Source organism: Gymnogyps californianus, chromosome 13, assembly GCF_018139145.2.
Source record: "Gymnogyps californianus isolate 813 chromosome 13, ASM1813914v2, whole genome shotgun sequence".
NCBI classification, from domain to species: domain Eukaryota; kingdom Metazoa; phylum Chordata; class Aves; order Accipitriformes; family Cathartidae; genus Gymnogyps; species Gymnogyps californianus.
Window position 1 is genome coordinate 24,738,960 of NC_059483.1, and position 22,635 is coordinate 24,761,594.

Genomic DNA, 22,635 nt, shown 5'->3' on the forward strand with positions numbered 1-22,635 from the left:
GTTTTTTTTAAAACATGCTATTTGGTACATATTATATTGTACCATGTCACGTCAGCTATTTCTCTTAACCTATAAAAGTGCACACACATTAAAATTTATTTCCTTCTTTAGTTTACACAATCAGAACACCTTTTGCTTTCCTGGGAAAGAATCGGTCATTTATTTTTCAGCTTCTCTATACTGGGCACGGCTACCTCATGACTTCACAGCCAAATCACCCTACGAAATCTGTTTTGGTGCCACTAAAACACAGGAGAGATGAAAGAAGATTAAAAAGGAAGAGCAATTAGCAATTACTCAGGAGCAATTACTCCTTCCAGTGACTCTTCCAGGACACAGGAGCTGCTGAGCTAGCTAATGACAGCAGTAAAACTCATAATCGGTAACCACCCTGTCAGCCTGTCTCAACAGGCCAAAGTTAGATAACTCAACAGAAAGTGTCAAAACCACTTGTGTCTGCTACAGCAGCTCCAGGTGTGCCAAATGTCACTCTTCTCCTTCCAGAAACAACTCATTCCTTCTGTGCAAGTGTCCTGAGAAGATACGAAAGGAATGACGGCATCTTAAACGTGCTGTCTTGAATGCGCTTCCAACTGATGCGGATCCACATCTGGTTTCAGCCCACCACCACCGCTACTGCCAGCGGCGTGTCACGAGGAGCTGCCGCCTGATGCGCTTGACCATCCTCCTTGTGCCACTGCTAAGGACTGCAGACTTTTTCGAAAAAGCCCCAGCAACAGTAAAACTCTGTGTCCTATCAGTTAGCTACAAAGTAGCAGATAAAAACTTTTGCAGCCAGCCCTGACAAGCTTATCTCCCTCAAAAATAAAGCACAGATTCAGCCCCAGTTGATTTCCTGGATTTTGGGTTTGGTTTTTTTTTTTGCTTTTAAACTTCCTTTTAGTTTTGACAGGAGGAGCCCTCTGCCTGGCCAGAGGACACACAATCAAACATTTCCCACATCCTTCCTCTTATCTGGATCAAATCCAGAACGGTTGCAATGGAAGTAAAGTTTCCTGTTCCCCCAGACATCTTGCAAGTCAGTTCTCTCGATAGGCAATAACACAGGACTTCCAAAATACACACTATAAAGACTAGAGCTGTCTACAAACATTCTCTACAACAAGATGGAGAAGAGCCACAGTAGTTTTTCTTTCATCAGCAGTCAGAAAAAAAGAAGGAAGGAATTTCCACTATGTCTCTGCAGTATAAAACAGTAGATCATATTCCACCGTCATCCCCAACGCTTTCAGACTACAGCAGCATTCTTCACAGCACAGAGTCTCCTTGGGCTAATATCAACATAAAACTGTTGATGAAGTTGGTTAAACTCAACTTTTACCATGAGACAGGCTAAAGCCAAGCATGGCAACAGGGACTGGGGAAAACCACACTGCTTGTCTTGCTCACTAGCTTACAACGGCCACAACACATTCGCCTTGATTGCTCTCACACAACGCTTTCAAATTAAATTCACTATTAGATCTATAAATCATCACAGGAGGCTTGAGCATATCCTCCTGTTTCCACTTACCCAGACAGCAATGGTGAAATAGCAACTATTTGAACTTCTGCCACTTTCTGATGCATCATACGAGAGAAAAGCCAAGTCCCTCAAGATGGTCATGTTGGCTTGGCTTTTTTGTGGGCCCGGAGAAGGCTGATATCTCTGTTCACACACCTCGCCTCACTGTTCCCTAACAGTAATTGTAAGGCAATTCAAACCAAAATGCAATACACAAATAGGCATCTTCAGAGGAAAAGAATCCCAAACCACATATGGTCAATGGGCCCAGATGTTTTCATTTTAATGCTAAGGCTTTCATGCCATTTCTTTTTCTCCTCCTCACCTCTTCACCCCACCACAATTTACCAGCAGCAGAAGAAACAGCTAGGCTAAAAAAAGGCAAGGAAAGAAGAACGCAAGCACTGAGATGACACAAAGCGACAGGCAGAGAAACCCATAACTGCAAGGTTCCAGTTATTTATCACACTAGGTTTTGATTTTTATTTTTCTTTAACTGAGTTCAGTTTCCAGTCAAAGTTTAAAGTCAGTCACATCCAGTTAAATATTGTCAGCCTTTATTTCTAGTCAAGTAACTAAATGCACCTTCCCCAATTCAGCAGAAGAGAGCTTAAAAAAAAAAAAATCTTTTAAAAAATGAAAATCTTCACAAGAAACCTGACATCACCCACTTCCCCTCTTCCTGCACTCTTTGGTTTTCACTGGGGTCCATCTCACACAAGTGTGTTTGTGCAAAAGGGTGCGTGAGTGAGGTGGAAGGACAAAGCACAAGAGAAAACCCACCCTAAAACCTTGCAAACTGACAGCTCATCCCAGGGTTTTATACGTGGCTGAAACGTGGCAGTATCTAGAAGGAAAAAATCACCTTCAGCTGCTGTGACACAGGGAGCTGGATTGAAATCTGCCAATCAGCACATTTTCGAGTGGCATTTGGAATCCGTTACGGACATGATGCTGCCTCTAGGGTAGGGAGCTTTTCTTTTAAGCTGTTCTTAAAGGTTAGGAAATAAAGACAAGAGTTGTGCGTGTGCTTGCAGGGACTGGTTCCTTGCCTAAACAGAGCATGTGGCCTGATTCCAGCTCTGTTATCCCACAGCCAGGACCCATGAAATTAAAGGAGAGCTTGACTGGCCTGTTTGATCACCTGTGACAGTTTGCCCCACAAATCTCCTTCTCTGTCATACCCCAAAGAGAGGTATTGTTGAACCCCCACATCTCCACAGAAGTAACCCGTATTTCCTCATTAATTCTACCACCAAATATTATCCACATATTTGTTACTACGTCCTGAAGAAATTAAATGAGGAACTTCTGATTTTCAGCTGTGGTCATGTAGAGTACGCTGAGATTAAGATGTGGGCTCTTAGATAACCTCCCTTCCTGGCAAGGGAGGCCCGTCAATTATTTCAGGGCTAGACGAGACTAGTACCCAATGCTTCAAAGGAAGGTGCAAGAAAGCTCACGAGTAATAATTGCTGATTGTTTACGACATCCACCTCTGGTTTGCAGTCTCTGTAACTTTTACCCAGTCTAAATTTAAGCAATGGTTTGAGCTCTCAAAACACTCTTTTCTGCATCAGTGCCACGCAGACTCCTGCTGAGCTACAGATTTCGTAAGTAATTAAATTTAAGTTGATTTCTCAGTGATTATTTCCCCTCAGAAATAGGCAGTTTCAATACTAAAACAATAAAAGGTCAAAGGTACTTTGAGGTAGTAAGTTAAGCAACCTATGAAAACCTAAACGCCATCACTTTCATGAGAGAAAACACAAGACTATAAACTTTACTATTACTCCTTTTGCACAATTCAGTGTTTTGTTATGCTCCCACATCCTTAGAAGTTAGGGTGGAAAGAGTGATAAAAGGGGAAATTATGCCCCAAATATTTTGCAGCAAGAAAATCTGTATTGGGAGTGAGGCAGAAAAAGTACATCCAAAGCATCTCTGTGCTTGGACTAAACAGATTCCTCTGCTTTTTAAGGCAGCAGTTCTTGGACCGAGGGAACTGATGTGCAGTACCCCCAGCACCAGCACAGCCCAGACACACAGTCACGTGTCTGTCAAATCACCCGGGACACAATACAGTGGTTACTGCAGAACTAGTAGGTATTTGAACAAGACAGTGAATTTGTACTGGGTCAGAACCATTGTGGCCACAACAGGCTGGTTCAGTGAATGGAACCAGAAAGCTGGATTTACTGTACTGTTGAATTACAGCTTCGGCTGGATGTAACACTTTGCTGAAGTCTCAGAGAGACAACCCATCTTAGCAGCTGCCAGTATTGAGCAGGTATCAATCAGCTCAAGAATCTTCCTTAGTTTGGTTACACAGCACAAGAAAACACAACCACAATACAAGCTGTGGTGCGCTCTGTGCACTTTCACTCACCTCTTTCAGTTCCTGTGCAACAGAATTAAGGCGTTCATTTTCAGACTGAGTGTTGGCAAGGACATTTCTGAGCTGCTTCAGTTCTGTCTGCAACTCCATAACCTTCTTCATGTAGTACTCTTCCTTGGTAGCAGATTCCTGAATCAAGGTCTCCTCTCTGCTCTCTCCATCTGCTGCTACCTTCTTGTGGTTGGTATGGGCCTGTCCAAAAGCCTAGGACAATCAGAAAACAAATCTTTTATTAGTAAACCCAGAATTTTGCATAAGTAACTTCCATTTTAAATAGTTGAAAATATTTACTCTCTATTTCTTTGATGCAAAACAATGTAAGCTTTTCCTACACCCTCCTCTTCTGGGATCAGACCTTTAAATGCTATCAAGTGGCCAACACAGGGCTCTTGAAAGTAACGTGCAGCACCCAAACAGTGTTTTGTGACGCACAGGATACTTACGTAGAACCTCATATAAACCCTTGTGGGAGGGAACAACAATGTATTGACTTGAGTCTGCTATTAAAACAAGACTTTGGTTTTCAACAAGACCACTGCAAGATGACCAGACACTTCTGCATGTGCATATTCTCTGTAGTTGGGTCAGACTCACTTCTGCAAAAACTGAATCACTGAAAACATTTAGTATTAGCAGCCTGTTCCATTTCTTAGGCTGGGAGCACACTTACTCTTCCTGATGCAGCTATACCAAAGAAACATATCACCACCTGCAGCTGCTCATTGCTGGAGATTACTGCCCCCTCAAACCTGCTAACCCACTGCAGCCATAAGCGAGTGAGGTTAGCAGGGCTACTCTGTAACCAGGTTAAGCTAACGTGGGTCATTCTGGCTGAAGTAGGTCAGCAGACACTCACCCAACCAGCTCTGCTGCCTGCTCTCGGAGACGTCATCTCTAGCAGCGTGCCAGCAAAGGGACTTAGAGGCACGTCACAGAGATCTAACCTCTTCAGCATAGCATGCCTCCGTTTAGACCTGATATTCTCATTTTTCATGTCCTCCTGCTTCTTTTGGGGGGTTTTCATTTCGCTTGAAACTCTACCAGGTGCTGCTCATAGCAGCAGTGTTCTCCAACACATGAGCAAGCAGCCCATACAGACACCAGAGCTGCTGCGTTTAAGAAACCCGTTAGTGGCTTTCACTAATAGATGTTATAAAGCAAAGAGTTTAGCATTTTAAGGAGGTATGTATTTGTAACACACTGCCTGGCAGATGGACCAAAGTCAATGAGATTAATGAATGCTATCTTTTAACTGCTGCATGTGCATGCACCACAATCCAACCCAAGATGTATCTGGGGCTTTCAGGTGCCACAGTATCTTTTGGGATGCCAGTGTCCATACGGCAGGTTTTCATAGCCAACATTAATATCAGGCATTAAGCCAGGTCAAGGCCAGATCAGCATTTCATAAAACTCCTTGTCTAGTCATGCATTACATTTTCAATTAATCATCTTTTGCTAGCTCTTCACAAATATACTGTCAGCACAAAAAAAAAACCTGCTTTGAAGAGAAGCAGATTTCTGTATTTTATTACTTCTGTATTAGACCAGACACATTAATAGTACAGTAATTATTGAATATATTAGGGTTGAAACAGGTGACTGAATGCACTAGCTCTGCCTACAGTTAAAGACACCCACATATTGCTCCTATCAGACTAAATTTTATTTCAGATAAGCAAGTCAGAGATACAGGAGACAAATATCCATTGAAGAAATTCTAGCCAGATTCACTGAGATAACCCAAGGGAAATTAAAAAGCGTCACATTTCAGACAGAAAGTAAAGCACCATCTGTGCAAGTCCTTGTCAAATGAGTTTCAACAAAGCAGCTTAAAAGTCTAATACCCAAGATCTCCATAAATGTTAAAGGGATAACAAAAAACACGCAACCTTCTCAAATATACTATCTTTTTTCCATAAAGAGTTAAGATCCACCTTTTATAGATCTGCATTTATTACAAATCTCCAACACAGAGAAAGGGACTCTGCGCATCCATTTGCCCAGTGAAGTGGCACCATTTTCTTGGTAGCAGGATGCCAACGCAGAGCACACTGAAGCTCAGGATACTCAAAGCCACATCCGATCAGCCAGATAGCAGAGTCCAAGCATGATTCAATCGAGGAACTCAGTAATACCGTTAAGGGAGGAATTCTTGAGAATGACGACTAATTTGCTATTAAAACTTTCGATGCAGATGCTAGGCCTTGGGTTTCTGTAACAACTGAAAAGCAAATGTCATCATTTTGCAGAAGCCACTATTGACAGGGAGTATTTGAACACAGAAACTGGCATAGCAGATGAGACAGGGCTTCTTTTTTTAATCCAATATCCTGTCTTCTACAGAGGCTAATGCCAGATGCTTCAGAGAAAGGTGCAAGAAACCCCATGATCTCCCTGGAGTTGGGGATTACCTTAAGCGTTGAAGCAGAATGCTTAATGTAAATTTGGGAGAGCTATTAACATTTAGTTACCTATGTAAAATATCCCCTTGTTTTTCATGGTTTTATGCACTTTTGGCCTCAATAAAATCCTACAGCAATAAATTCTATATTTTAAATCATATTCTTACATGACAGATTTTTGTCAGTTTACAAGTTTCCCATGTTTTCACAAAAGAGAACATATTTTTGCTCGGAGACTTGAAGGTGTGCTGTTATTCTAGGATCCACTGTCAATCATTTGTTGTTTTCAGAGACTTCCATCACACCCCTCTATTCCCTGGTGACGGCGAGGTGAAGTTCAGTAAGTTAGCACCACTTTTATGTTTGAGAGGTTTTTTCCATGTCCTAAGACAGTCAGACTCCCTTTTTGGAAACTGCCTTTTATTACGGCTTGTCCCAAATGGCAAGACTAACCCAACCAAACGGGAACTGCAGATGTCAGCTCACATAGACCAACTGCGGAAACAAGCTCATGGATCACCCCTACCAAAGGATGCTGCTATTCTTTGTGGGCTCCAGTTATTTCTGCACAGCAAGGCTGTTATTTGCTCTCAACCAGCAAGCTCGTGAAGTTTCAGCATAAACCCTGCCATTAGCTTAACGGTATTACTGTCCAGGGTCAGGAAGCTGGATACAGAACCATGAGTAAATGGACTCTGACACTACACAGAACACAAGAAACCTGCTTAACAGACATGGTCATCAGGACAGGCAGCCTGGAACAATTCCATCTGGGTGGATTTATAAGGGAACACTTAAAAAGCCTCTCCATTCTAACCAAGCTTCATTATCTCTCTTGTATGTACTTAGAAACGACCTCATACATACGTGTTACAAGCCATTTTCATAATTGCAACAGCCTGTGTGGAACAGGAAATTTAACTTTAACAAAATTGTGCAAAATTACAGGGCAATGCAATTACCTTCCATGGCTACAGCCCAGGCCTGTTTTAAATCAAGCTATTAAAAGGAAAACTGACTTTTTACTGATACACATGAAACCCATAAACCTTCATATACCCAGAAGTCCAGCATCTACCCATCCACTTTTGCTTTAACATTATACAAAACACAGAAATTGAAGTCAAGGTTACTCTGTTCTTCCTCCTCTTCCAAAACCTCTATTTCTATCTACTAAGGTACTAAGGTAATAGGGAAGAAAACCATTCACAGTTATATCAGAATGATACTTTTTGGAGTATAATCTCTTCACAAAATAAATGAGTTTCTGACAACTCATTTGCACACACCTTGTTGGACACAAGGGCTGCAAAGCATCATGTTCTGCTGAACAGCTGCCTCAAGGAACTACAAGACATAATATTAAAGAGACTATCAAAGTTCCCTTCTTCCAGATTTCCCAAGGTCAAGTCAAAAAATCAAAGAGTTCATGAACCAAAGTGCCATCTTGCTATTCGCTCAGCTAGATGTGCTCATCAGTACATTGGAAAACACTTTATACTGCTGGACAAAGGTATGATTAGCTTCCGTCTGTCTCTTCAGAAAGCTTCATGAGAGACAGATTGAAAGCTCTCCTTTGGTTTTAACACTTTCTGAAACTAACCAAAACCAACCTCCACCCCAAACACACACAACCTCAAATTCTGTATAGCCACTTATCTCTGGACCAAATGAACATGAAACACTTGCCAGCCAGAGTGCTTGCAGTTACGTGGTGTGAGGGCAGCGCATCCTGCAAGGCAGCAAGGAACACACACCGAGCCCTGAGAAATGCACGGTATCATTCGGATGCTAATTATCGGTTATTGCTAATAACCTGCTGCCAAAGCTGCTGCGAAGCTGCAGATCAGCTGAAACCCTGACAAGTTTTCTCTTGTTAAGCTGCCATCCCCTACCAGCCATACCAGTACATGTGGTCCTTCAGCTCTCCTCCCCCAAATACACTAGGGAATGCTGCCCAAAGGCTAATTGTGGCACCCCTGAAGCCAATGGGAAATCCACCACAACGAGCTGATGAAGGTTTACCAAAATAAATATCATCAACCAAAATGCTATTAAATCAACTTTCATGTTTGCAGCATTGCCTACATCAGCAGACTCAAAGCAATTAGAAAAACACATGCTATCATATTCTTAAATAGCCCAGAAAATCTAATTGCTAAAAATCAAGGAGATTTCTACAAATTTAATCTTCAGCCAATGATGTCTTAAATCTCAAGAATTCAAAACTCTCCACAGTAATTACGAATGGGAAAAGGAATTTGGACAGCAAACAGATGAGGCAGACTTATCCAATAACTGAGATGTTATATAAAATCGTCAAAACCAGCTCACTTCAAATGAAGCCCTGGATCAAACTGCATTTAAACCGGGTTTAAACTACCAATTTCCAAAAGACACTCAGTAAAAGGTAAAATTTCCTCTAGGTTTGATGATTACACAGATTCATCTGTGTATTTTGCAGGAGGAATCTGATCTCAGTCATCTTATAGATAAGCAGACAGTTTTTGCATGAAGCCCATCACACTGAAAAATATTTCCATACGAAACTCCAAGCTTTGAGAAAAAAGTATTCCTGATTCCTTGAAAATTAGCATACTTGTTAAAGTATCAAGTACTTCTTAACAAGACTGTTAAGATTTTAAACCTAACCTTTTTCAAAAAGTTCTTTCATGCGCAGGTGTTCACATGAAATGTGAAGAATCTCCGAAAGACATTTCGTGGAGAGTTTCAAATGCTGTGCTTCTCTCAGAATAGCCGCTGTGATACAGGAGATGCAAAAATTATCATCTCAGTCACGCTCAAAAGCAAGACGCTAGGCCTTGTGGAAATTCAGAACAGTGCTGCTTTGTTTGCCTCTTTATTTGACCTGTCACCCCAGACCTCCTCTTAGCCAGAAGCAGGTCCCAAAAATCATGAAATTCACCCAAAGTATGCTGGTTATGCTTCCATATTTTCTAGGACTTCCTGCACTAGACTGCTGAAAACAAGACATTCACGGACTACCTGGAGCCTGGTCAGTTTACCATAGCACAAAATACTAGGATGCCACTATCAACAATAAAAGTGATGCTGGGAAGAGCTCTTTCTGAGCTAGAGCAAAACCAGTACAATCTCAAATCCTCTACCGACTTCTGCAAAGAGCTGGTGTCCCTAAAGGTCTGCTGAGATGTGACACAAGTCCACGTGCTGCACAGGGACTATTACAGGCTTTGGAGCCTGCCCTGCGCTGCCTACCTGGGCGCTACGCTCCTGTCGTCTTACCTAGTGTGCAAGTGGAGGCACACACTGAACCAGAGCAAGAACGGAAAGGCGAAGAAAAAGCGTCAGAGCTGCTTAAAGCAGATGCACTGACAAGGAAAGAGTCACAACTCGCCCCCCCCGCCCTGAGATGTTACAGAGGAACAAACAGCAGAAATAAGATCTCCTTCGTACTCAGTCAAAACGACGGGGAGGATCCTGTGCCATGAAAGAACACACCCAAGAAAACAGAAAATTACAAAAATATTTCGGTGAGGGAGTTTCGTAAGATAAGTTGCTTACAAATTCATTCGTCATCTAAAACTGAACTAAAATGTTCTCCATTTAAAGAACCAGGGGGGCAAGGAAAGACAACTGCTGGTACATGATTTCAAGGATTAAGAAAGAGGGAGGAAAATCTTGAAGGGACTCAGGGCTCCACAATACAAATCAACTTCTGGACAGTATGTGTCATTGTAGTAACATGCAAAATTTTATTCCTTCAGATAAAAAAAAAAAAAAAAAAGTACTTCAGCTAGTAACAAACATGAAAAACATATATATATATATATAATTTTTTTACAAAAATGTTTTGCTGGTGTAATTCTTCAGCCTGAACACAAGCCAAAATGATCTTTTTAAAGAAAAATCTACTTTTTTTTTTTCCTTTGGTCAGCTTATCTCACATTCTTTGGTTGCTATGATAGAAACAGTTGAGAATTAACAAAAGAAAAACCCAACATATTCTAAAACATGCATCAGAAACCAAGGTCAGGTTTGCAAAGAGATGCAGGTACTTGCTTAACCAGTTTATGCATAGCCTAGAGCCAAGTACTGGGCATTGGTTATCATTCGGAGACAACCCCACTGAGCTTGCTAATGCCTCTTCATACACAGGACAATAAAGGATCCTTTTTGAAACAAGCTGCCTGCTGTTTCATCACAACGCTGAAGTAAGTACATAGCTTATTCTTCGAAAAAAATAAAACTCTCACATACTGATTGCTCACCCCAGTCGGTCATGAGTTACTAAATAGCCATCTCAGCAGCACCAGGGAAAAAGGCATTAAAACTGTTAGTGATTTTAACGTCTACTCTGTAATTGCTTAAAATTCACATTTACATATACTCATGAAGTGAAAGCATTGCAAATTTGAATACATCCTTCTTAGTCTACAAAAGCTCTAACAAGGGCGCATTAAGAAACCCCACATACAACAGTAAATTGCTTTTAACACTTTTAAATGAATGATAGCCAAGGATATTTTCAGCCTCTAAGTGGCTTAAACACTGTGCTCAGGTTGCATCACCTGACTGAAAAACAGCTCCTAGGAGGGAGCCGGGGATGCCCCATGCATCACCCCATCATCTCCTGGGCAGGCTAAAGCTGGAGCTTGCGAGATGAAGCTCTCTATTTTAATACACCCTCCTTCCGTGCAACATTCAGGGAAGGTACCACACCTCTCTTCTTCAGCACGTCAAGAATGTCAAACCTTTCTTCAATAAACACAAGTTTTGAGTGTTTCTAAAGTCCTCCTCTCCATCTGCAGGTAGAGAGAAGGACAGATGCCTTGGTGAACAGGGACAGTAGCACATCTTCCAGTGAATGACACTTATGCTGCCGAATTTTCATACTGTGCACCAGTTCTGTTTCCTTAAATGAAAACAGTTCAATGGCAAAGAAAAAGGAGGATAAGGTAAAATTCAAGTAAATCATCAAATTTTTCCCTGCGCATAGCTCCTGCTCGCTTGCAGTCCTTGGAGCACATAGATTTCTGCATTGGTGAAAACAGACGTTGAGCAGTGTCTAAACGACGGGGTTGGTTTTTTTGGTCTTGGGGGATTTTTTGCATTACAGTATTTACAGAATCCTTAGGTGCTCCACAATCACATACATGTGGTACTACATAGAGCACGTGTTCACTGTTGAGAAGCAGGACGTTCCTGGCAACCAAGCTGTACACATCCACCAAGGGACAGCAAGGGGAAGAAAAAAAAAAAAAAAAAGACTAAAATACAGTATGGTTTTGTTCCTGATGCTTCACAGACCTAAAAATTAAGCTGCTGTTTCTAATCAAGGATAAAGAAAGCTTGAAAAACACAGAAAGTATCAATTAACATTTGAATCGAGAAGAACATCAGAAAGAGCAAAGTGGCAATATTCGAGCTTAATGTCATTAGCGGGCGGGCAGAGATGGAATTCAACTCAGGTGAGAGGTCTGAGTCCTGGGCTCTGGAGGCAGACACACCTACAGGCTCCAAACACAAATTCCCAAGATAGAGGGCTATGTGCAAGCAAAGTGACCCTGCATGCCAGTGACAGAGGTGGATCATATGCTAATGTCACTAAAAATCAGAAATCCATGCAAAACCTTGCACTTCTAAAACCTTCACTGGTTTACAAATACACATTTCAGTGGGATTTAGCTACCAAAAGCTTCCCAAGAAAAGGCGATATTGCATGCCACAGCATCACAATGGGGAGAGCAAGAAAGAAGCAGTACCAGAAAGTAAATGATGGCCATCCAGCTAGTCTTTGACCTGTGCATCAATCAATTCCACACCTGGTTAGAACTGAGGGTGCACAGCCCACCTTCCATAAGGGATAAAGGAAAGAGGCACGTATGTGCCACTTTGTTTCCTCTTAACAATTTGCTGCCCAAAGCAATAAGCCTGTAGCATTGCCAGTCCAGAACTACAGTTGCCTGGGCCAAAGGGTTCGCTAATACAAACACAGGATGTAAAAGGTGTCACTGGTTGCAGCTGCTTATATATCTGTAGACATTATGGAAGAAATGGGAAAATAAGATTCTGAGCATAACGCTGGGAGCAGAGGACAGACACCGGCTTTACAGCTGCAATGCTCCAAGCTGGACAGAAACAACAGAGAAGCAGTCAATAGGAAAACAAGCCTGTGCTAAAGACCACTAGCTTTGTCCTCAAGTTATCTCAGATAGGAAAAAAAAAAAACCAAACAACCTAACCCAAAGCCTTCACATACTGATTAGGATCAGGGACTCAGAAGGAGCCACAGAAATGAACTCATCTGGAACTGCTGGGGACATAACAAACAACACTGTCCTTTTAGGATTCATACCATTTTTCAAAATGTTGGGTAACTGGATGCCTTTGCTACTAATAAAAGTTCATATTTCCCTTCTTTTATAACGCATGATGATAATGATGCCTGGCCCTGGCATCCCCCACTGACGGGTAGGGTGCTACCTCCAGCAGTCCTGGTTTTTCAAAAAACCTTCATGGACATGCATTACAAACACCATCCAGATTACAAACCATCCAGCACCTACAAGCTCCAGCTTGCTTTAGACATGACAAAACTCTAGTACTGCGGTTTTCAAGATTATATACTTTAGAGGCCAAGACTTAATTTTCCCCACTATAGAGCCTAAACCCAGAGGTGCCCAACCTTCCTTTGTTCCCCAAACTGCTCTGTTTGAGCCTTCTTCATTGTACTGTAGGTTATTTTGCTATCTTGAGGGGTCAGATTGCTTTATTCACATAAATATGGAGCTAGGAAAGCAGATACAGTTATACGCTCTCTGCTTATCACAGATTCCCAGCCAGCATTAACGTTTGGTATACAAGCTCTGGATAAGATCAACAGCATATAAAAATCATAAGTCTCTTGCAGACATTTCTTGCTATTGATATTGAATTTTGAGGATGTTTCTCTGCTTATTCCACAAACCTGGTATGATAACAAAAAAAGCAAAGAGAGACTTAAAAAAAAGTCAAAGATCAATTCTTCAATCCTGCCAGTTATCTGTAACTGAAAACGAATCAGGGGAAATAGAACTATCACTGCAATGGAAAAGAAAAAGAAAGGCTAGCTTCAAGTGAATGTTTAACCACAAATCCTTCAACTGAAGGAGAGTCAAGATGTATTTGCAGTAAAGCAATTGACATTTCATATCCAGCTTGGAATGAAAGTTATGTGCATTTCTGGAGTGGCTACAAATTTGCTTTTATCAAATGCCTAACAGATAAAAAAAGGAAGACAAGTATTTGAATAAAAATATGAAGAATAAACCATAGTACATTGCTACAGGACATAGAATCAGATCACTGATGAAGATACCAGCAAGACAATGGCCATTTTTGCACATAAAACACAGTAACAACATGCAAGTGTAGAAGCAAAGGTCAAGACATTTTGGAAAAGTTGTTAAAGTTCAGGCATCGGGGCTGAAGATGGTCTCTAGTCGTTAGGGATTGCTACCTTGTGCTGGTAGCATAATTCTGCATCTTCCTAATGCCTTTTTTCAGATGCTGGTCCTTGGCGAAACATGCTGGACTGAAGAAATGACAGATCTGATTCAATATGGCAATTTATTTGTACGCCCTTACCCCCTCCCACACTCAACAGCAACCTTGGCTTTTTTTGTCAGTGACCAGCTGCTCTTAAAATCTCATACCCAAGTGCCATGCAAAAAAAAAAAAAAAAAAAAAAAAAAGGCACAAGAGAGCATGAGAGGAGAAATGCTTTAATCAAGCCACCTATCCTGCAAACAGGCCCATGGTGACAACCGGTGCCCTTCACCGTTTGCATGAGAAGTCTCCCGCTCCATCCCCACCTCTCCCCAGCCTCCACCCCCCCTGCTCCTTCCCCCCCATTTTGTAACTTGGGGGAGTTTAATCTGTATAGGGCAGTTTTACCTTCAGAAGTGCAGATTGCAGCTTTTCTACAGAGCTGTGTGTAAACCCAACTTGCAATTTGAGTTTAAATATGCCTCTCGATCTTATTCTGAAAAGCATTCCTCATCAGGAGAGCTGGCCAGGTAACAGACAAGCCACAATTACCTTTGCAAGCAGTTTTCAAATGGTACCATGCAATACTGGTATTCTCCTCCCCCGATGTGAAAATCCCACGTTTTCATGTTTTGCTCCTAGCAACTTCACTTCATTTTAATTATCAATATGTCTCATCAACATTAAACTAATCAGGATATGTTAATATGCATCAGAAGATTAATTAGCACTAAAAGCCACTCCAATTTTAGTTTGTGTTTCTGCACTGTCAGTCTGAATTTAATTACAAAATTTTAGCAGCAGTTCAGCTCCTAATTCTTTCTGCTTATCAGATTCAAAATAAAAGATGTTTTGCATGGCTTCACCAAGCATTGCACATTTTTCATAAGAACAAATTCATTATGACCATAATGATCTAAAACAGCGATAGCAAAGTGCAAAAACACTGTTCTGAAGAGACTGATGCCTGAAGAGACTTACAGGGAGCAAGGAGTTTAACAAAAGGAGGTATATTCCTCTTGTGCATTGTATTCATATATTTTCATTTTAAATTTTCTTATAAAGTGGCCATTCGTGAATTCTTCAGTTAATAGACCAGCGCTTTCACTAACAGTTTCTCTGCAAAGTCCTTAAATGAACGCACTAGACTTGTATCAGAAGCCTAAAGCTGCAGTGACACAAGCGTTTTCATGTGTTCCCATAAACATCATAATCCTTTGAGCATGACCTAATCCTGCGCTCCCACTGACTCAGTCCCTCTTCGCTCCCAGCTCCTTCAGCTGGGTGACCAGGGCTGATGGCAGCATCAGCGTGACAGAGGGGATGGATGGATGGAGGTGCACAAACCGGGGCCAGAAGATGCTCATCCCTCCTTCCAGCAACAGCCAGCTCAGCTGCCCCACTGAGACCGAAGTCTTTAACGCTAGCAAGGCTACTGAGCTCCTTTGCATTTCTTCTAAATTGCTCCAGTACCTTTAACTGGAGCCTTGCTTCACCTCACAGACCTCACTGCTGTTAAACCCTCAGCAGCACCAGGGAAGCTGCAACCCAAACAGAACAGGCATTTTGTGCCATTATATCACTAGAAGAAAGTGCCCTACAGGACCTGATGCTTTTAAGAGACTGAAATTCAAGAGGAAAAAAAGAAAATAAAACCTCCCAAAAACAAACATGAGGTTTTGATACCACAATATAAGGTTCAGATGACTTCTGGGTCTTGTGTTGCATGAGTTATTCCCATGCAGGCTCCTGTTTGTTCTCCTCAGAGATACGAGGGCAGCATGGCAGAGAAGAAGTCAGCTGCACAGTTTCCCCGGCCCAAACCACCAGCCACAGCAGACCAGGAGGGATGCTCTGGTAACGCCAGAGAAGAACAAGCCAGGAGGAACAGGCTGGCAGCAGTGTGGTCAAGCTCCAGTGCTCCTTTGCTTCCATTTGAGCTGAGCCAGTGTGATCATCAGACTTACATGAGATTTAACAAGGTTTCAGGTTCAGAAGGAAGAAATGTAAATGCCTTATAAGATCACAATGTTCTCCCTCACAGATTAGAGGGACATTCCACAGATGATTTAGAGGGATTTTTTGTTTTTAATGGTAAAAACACACTGGAGCCTATATTCAGAATATATTGCTTCAGTGCACTGCCACTGGGATGAAAAGATTTGATGATAAAAGTCTAATTTAGCCTGTCAGCTTAGTTAGCTAGACACTTAAACTGTATTAACTTGCACAGTCCGGAGGGCTAAATGCAATTGTGCCTAAATCAATAGCCAAGCAGCAACTCTACATAGTGTTACAAGAGCTAGTGGCCAGATGTTGGCCATACTGGACACAGCTGCAAAGGGGCTGCAGCCTCCTCTCCTCCCTCAATAAATACTCCTTTGATATGACCCACTTAAAAAAAAAAAAAGAAAAAAGAAAAAGAGAAAAAATCTGAGGGATAAAACACAGGCTAAATGAAGGCAGTGGAAATGGCTCAGAGCAATGCAGGAGACACTCCACTTAAAATCACCAGCACTTGACTTCTTTTGTTCACAGGCATGAGTGCTCCATTTCCATTGCTTTTGTGATTTGGTATGTAGGATCCTCTTACTGGCGTGAACCAAGGGATCCTAGAGGCTCCGAAGGGATTACTGAAGCTGAGAGTTTGGCTTCAGGTGTGGAAATTGCTGAAGCAGCTAAGAATCAGTTTGCTTCCAAAGTGAATTCATGTGAAAAGGTGTTAACATGACAGCTCTTGAGTCAGGAGATTTAGAAACGCACACAACATCCAGCATGAGGAGCATCGACAGCATTAGTTTCTCCCAACACCCTCTCCTCGCCCTCCCTTACCTGCCCCTGCAGATCACAGCTCCGGTGTGACGGAGAGCTGCTCCTCTGCCCACTCTCTCCTCGGCAAGGCTAGCAGCCTCATCAGTGAGTCAATCTGGAAATTATTCTTAGCCATTTCAATTCTTGCTCCCTCATTCAGCAATAAAGCTTGGACTCGTTAGCAAGCAAAGTGTTAGAATTGGGACCACCTTAATAAGCACAGACAAATCAGACAGCATGAGCTGAGCAAGTGCAGGCAGCAGCAGTGAAGGCACACTCTTTTCATAAAACATTCATCCCCAGGTACAGAAGTTCAAGCTGTTTGGAGGAAAAAAAAAAAAAAAAAAAAAACCAACCAAACCCACAATGCAAAAATTATAGGAAAAAAATAGTGTGAAGATTGCACTGCAAAACAATCCAGTCATGCTTTTTCTGTGTTTTTTATGCCAAAACAGTAACAGCTAGATACTTCAGGACTAGAAAAGTGCTATTTTGAGATTTTTTCTAAAGAAAGAAACTAGAAATTTCTTTGGACACTTGTAGCTGTGCTCCTTTGGCACTGATTCCCCACTAGTCTCAGCCATTCAAACTGCTTTCTTCATGTCAAAGTTTTCATGATATGGACACCTGCCCACGCCAAAACCATCCCTTTGTTTCATAAAGGCCACACACCAGCTATGAAGTAGCAATTATTTCTGGATGCTCTTGACCCAAGGTGAAATGTCTTGGGCTGTCCCCTCCTGTTACCCCGTTGTCAAGTTAAAATTTGAGGCAGCTCCTATCCTCTTCACGGTATACAGACAAAACATGCTAAGGAGGGGGAAAGGTTGCTCTCTGTCATTTAAAACATCTACTTAACATGTCATCCCACAAAACGACCCCACTAGCATCACAGGGATAGAGTAACACTTTTGCTCAAGAGCAAAGAGAAAAATAAGCATCAGCTATTTTAAACTACCCCTAGATTTACCACATGTCCTGCTGAAACTGTACCTTCAGACCAGTAGGGACTACACAATCTGAAAACGTGTTAAGGCCTTTCCCCCACCGTTCCCTGGTGGGGGACACAAAAGGCAGGTTGGTAAGGCAAGCCATGGAGGACCACCGTCAGCGGCCATCAGCCTTGATGGCAAAGGCAGTACCGCAGACTGCACATGACCTGCCCCCATCGCAAACAGACTGGCCTGCAAATGGGTCAGGCTATCATGCCTCACTCCCAGGAACTTCCCCAGGATTTGTTACGATTAAGCCAGGCACTGCCAGCCAGTAGCTCTGTGCTGTTATGAAGAATAAGATCAAAAAATTGGTCACGGCTTCGTCACACTGTACCACTCCACCCACGACACATATACCCATACACAGACTGCAAGGGATTGTATTAGGTATAATGCTACACTAAACAGAGCGGTAAGTAATGAAACACATTTTAAGAAAAGGCTTTTGGATTTCGTGCAAGGTAAGAGACTTCAGGACCGTTAAGCATCTCTGAGATGGCACAGGGAAGAAAAAAAATGACACCTCAAGTTAACAAATTCAGGCTGCAGACTTTAGTACCTCGGGTCTATTTTCTGAGAGAAGACCTGCATGATCAACACTTGCATTAAACTACAGAAGGGTCTCCATTTAGTGTAATATACACACATAACACTAGGTAAGGATTTACACATATGCTTTGGATTTCTGCTGCTCTCAGAAGATGCTGGAACAAGTGAAGTGACAAGCAATTTACTGAGGCTTTGTATGTTACCTGTAACATTTTTACACTCTTTCTCATCCTGGAAATTCAACTCTTAGAGAAATGAAAAAGTGTTACAGCCCATTCTTCATGAGGGAAACTAAGACACAAAGAGGTTAAAGGCCTTACCCAAGGTTAAACATCAATCAACATGAGAGAAGAACAAACCCAAAGCCTGCAGAGTCTCCTGACCAGGGAACCTTCTACTTCATTACTCTGCCTCCCTACAAGCAAATACCTACATCGAGAATTTATTCCTGTTGGCACACTATCGCATGGTAGTATCTAGCCATCCTGCCCATGCCTGGTCACCACGGCACTGAGCAGAAAGTGTGCAACATGCAGAAAAGGTGATATATCAAGGTATCTGTGAGGAAGTACCAAAAGGTTTCTTCAAAATAAAATCAATACACTTAAAAAAAAAAAATCTCAGAAGAAAAACAGGCGGGAATGAGTCACCTGATCTGACAATAAAACTAGTAACACACAATGTATGTGGCAATCCAAATTTGGATACAAACCAAAAAAGCTCTTTCCAAAATAGCTTGATAAAGAGTTCCAGCAAAAGAAAAAAAAACCAAAACATTTTCTTCCTACCCACACTCCCTCTGTGTGACCTAGGTCAGTCCTACCTTATTATTTGCTTTTGGGGTCTTTTTTTGTCTTCCTTGTTCATCAAATCTTATGCTGAAGAACAGAGAATGAATTAGCGAATGATGCCAGGAGGATGATTTCACTTCAGAGGTCAAAAGGCTGGTCAATAATGTGACAACAACAACTTGCATAAAACAAGATCACCAATGCAAATCTAACCCAAAATTGGCACAGGTGCAAATATCTACACTAGAAAAGGAAAGAGTGGGCCAAAAGGAATGGAGAGAAAAATCCTCCTACGCTGGTCACGCTCTGTTTAGGTACTGCCTTTTCCCAGCCTGGTCAGTTGCAGGCACAGAGGAAACCCACAAGCTTCATCTGTCCTGCCTAAAAAGATCAGAATTTTCCTGTCCTCAGCCCAATTTCATCCCTCCCAAAGATTAAAGGAAACATGCCTCAGGGGGAAAAAATAATAATAAAAAAAAACCAACAAAAAAACCCCAAAAACCCCAAACCACTCTTGCTCATAAAACTGCTTGCTAATATTAAATGTGGAATCTAATTTTTGCAATTGCTTCCCTTCAGACAGTCTTTGTTAAGTAAGAAAGTTAAGTATTAACAGCTATAAATCTCCAGGAGACTAGCTTTATTCCCAGCTCTTCACTAAATCTCTCGTACGACTGTTTGGACAGCCATTTCATCACTTTCTGCTTCAGTTTCCTGACCTACAGTAGGGAAACAACAGTTCCAATGCCCTGTGAAGTACAGGATAGTAGTAAATCTACAAAAAAGGAGGGCAGGAACACAATAAACAAGTTTCGGTTTTATACTTCACCTATTGCACTCTTCCATTATATGAAGAAGCAGATGAAACCAATCTAAGCACTAGTCCAAAAATGTACGTATCTCAAGAAGAGATTGTCGTGGTTTAACCCCAGCCGGCAACTCAGCCCCACACAGCCGCTCGCTCGCCCCCCCCGGTGGGATGGGGGAGAGAACTGGAAAAGTGAGAACACTCGTGGGTTGAGATAAAGACAGTTTCATAGGTAAAGCAAAAGCCGCGCACGCAAGCAAAGCAAAACAAGGAATTCATTCTCCACTTCCCATCGGCAGGCAGGTGCTCAGCCATCTCCAGGAAAGCAGGGCTCCATCACGCCTAACAGTGACTTGGGAAGACAAAGGCCATCACTCCGAATGTTCCCCCCTTCCTTCTTCTTCCCCCAGCTTTATATGCTGAGCATGATGTCATATGGTCTGGAATATCCCTTTGGTCAGTTGGGGTCAGCTGTCCCGGCTGTGTCCCCTCCCAGCTTCTCGTGCACCCCCAGCCTACTCGCAGGTGGGGTGGGGTGAGGAGCAGAAAAGGCCTTGACTCTGTGTAAGCCCTGCTCAGCAATAAGGAAAGCATCCCTGTGTTATCAACACTGTTTTCAGCACAAATCCAAAACATAGCCCTATCCTAGCTACTATGAAGAAAATTAACTCTATCCCAGCCAAAACCAGCACAGAGATTTATACAGCCCATACAGGAGGAAGAACAAACTTCATCCGTGATAACACCTCAGCACTTTCATGCTTTGCAGCAGTTTTCAAAGGTAATCCTTGCATTAGTAAATTTTTGTTTAACTTTGTTATAAACTCAATTTGCCAGGAAGAGCACTTACTTGTGGACTTCATAATGAACACGAGAACCTTGTGCTCACTCCTGACTTGCACCCTGAGTCATGACTAGTATTTCCCACTTATTTCCATATGATCACATCACTGGCCAAGGACCATCTCTTCAGAAGCATAATCTACAGAAGGAGCACATTTACGTTATTACCTCCAGAATCAGACGACAGAATGGAAAGCGGTTATACAATAGAGTATTTTTTTCATTCCAGTTTGATCTTCTGTCCTGCAAACAGCACCACAATGCTCATGAAAACCAATGCATTTCTGCTATTCACCAGCCTCCCTAATTCCTCAGGCAATTACTTCAATAACCAATTTTCTGAGATTAAAAGGTAATCTTCAAAAGTATAATAGGGGTTTGAAAAACATAATGAAAACAGGATCAATCCAACACCATAAAGTATGCTGGCAGCAAACTACGCAACTCCAGCCCGACCGCAAATGCCCTGGAGTCAGAAGGCCTCATCACAGCAGGCTCTAATTAAGCACTGTCAGCTGGAAGTGAGAGACGGGGCATCACTGCCTGCCTACGGCCTACACACCCAAGTGTGCATATTTTTCTCCTTTAACCTTTTCATAAAGGAATCTTGTGGGAAAATAGGACACCAGTGTCCCTCATGTTCATTTCTGCTCAAGTGAAACCTACATTGTCTGTGCCTGTCCCCCAGCGGTGTTAACCCAGCCAAGAAGCACGTTTCTCCCCATTTTCCCGGCTGCACATCCAGCCGCACGTGATGCTGAAATGTCAAGCAGTGAGGGGCAGTCTTTAATAAATGCCACGCTGCCCTTTTCACTGCAGTGAAACACTGCTACATGAAGCTAATTGCACTCAACAGATGAACTAACATGAGCCATTAACCCTTGCTTTCACTCACCCACAGGTGTTTAAGGGCTGCTTCAGCCCTTCTTATTATCACAGTCACATTACCATGTATGGTGCCCCACCACAAGCAGACTGGAACGTGCACAGTGTGTTCCTCCAAGAGGCATGTTAAAAAGAAGAGGAATTAGTTTCAAACTCATTGAATAGAAAACGAGGCATAGATATGGGAGAAAGTTGATATAAGAGAGCTTGTCTGAAACTAATCCCTTGCCTTTCTCAATAAAGTTTGAAAAGCACAGCGATGTCCCTGTGTGTGTGCGCCAGGAGAGCAGTATCACATATGTACCATCACCAGAGTAACACAACAGAGGTGCTTGTTCGCTGTTTGGGAGTACTCTAGTAGATGCGCTCCAGCTTCCACCTAAAATTAAATAGAACCCAAACCCCCAATAAAAAAAAAGGTGCTGTTAATCAAGATGTCCTTTTTTTTTAAAAAAGGATAAAAGTCACGAGACCAAAAAAAAAAAAAAAAAAAAATATCAAACAAGGCTTTTTCCTTCAGTTGTTCTTTACAACAACTCAGAGAGATTAAAGGCTTTTTTCCTTTCAGAAGGCTTTGTATCGATTAGCAGAGAACACCACACATGCTAGCCTCCTTCAACTACAGGCACCGAAATGTGCTCAGGGTACATGTGCTCTCCTTTCGGTGTCAGTGAGCAAAGCCAGCCCTGCCAGTAGTCATTACTGTCCACTCTGACTTCCAAGGAGAGGGACTGGAGAGCTTGGAGTTAAAAGCCAAAGGACATCAGTCACAAGGTATTTCATTCACTACTGTTCCCTCCTGCCATGAGGGCTGGCATCACCCTCACTGCAACACCCAGCCCCTGAAGATGCGAACGCTAGTTTCGTTTCACAGCTCGTGCTATAAATCAACATTCATATCTTCCCAAAACATGTTCTCTGTCGCTCACAAGCACATGCGACTACTGACATCAAAAATGCATTTACTGACAGTGTGGAGCATTTCCTCAGCCCCCAGTGCCCTGCCCTGGGGACAATTAGCAGGATGGTGCCCCCATGACCACATCAGAACCTGCTGCTGCCTCCACCATTAGTCATCTTCCTGGGAAAGCCACCCCGTGAGCAGCCGGCTTCAAA

The 22,635-nt window shown here is 42.3% G+C and overlaps 1 protein-coding gene across 4 annotated transcripts in view; it reads right to left on the reverse strand.

Moving 5' to 3' along the window:
* The window catches only part of BICD2 (BICD cargo adaptor 2), a 97,303-nt gene that overhangs the window by 42,083 nt on the left and 32,585 nt on the right, over positions 1-22,635 (reverse strand). For all 4 annotated transcript variants that reach the window (XM_050904546.1, XM_050904545.1, XM_050904544.1 and 1 more), the window contains exon 2: positions 3,915-4,127. In XM_050904546.1, coding sequence (XP_050760503.1) covers positions 3,915-4,127 — 213 coding nt within the window. The remainder of the gene's footprint in view (positions 1-3,914; positions 4,128-22,635) is intronic.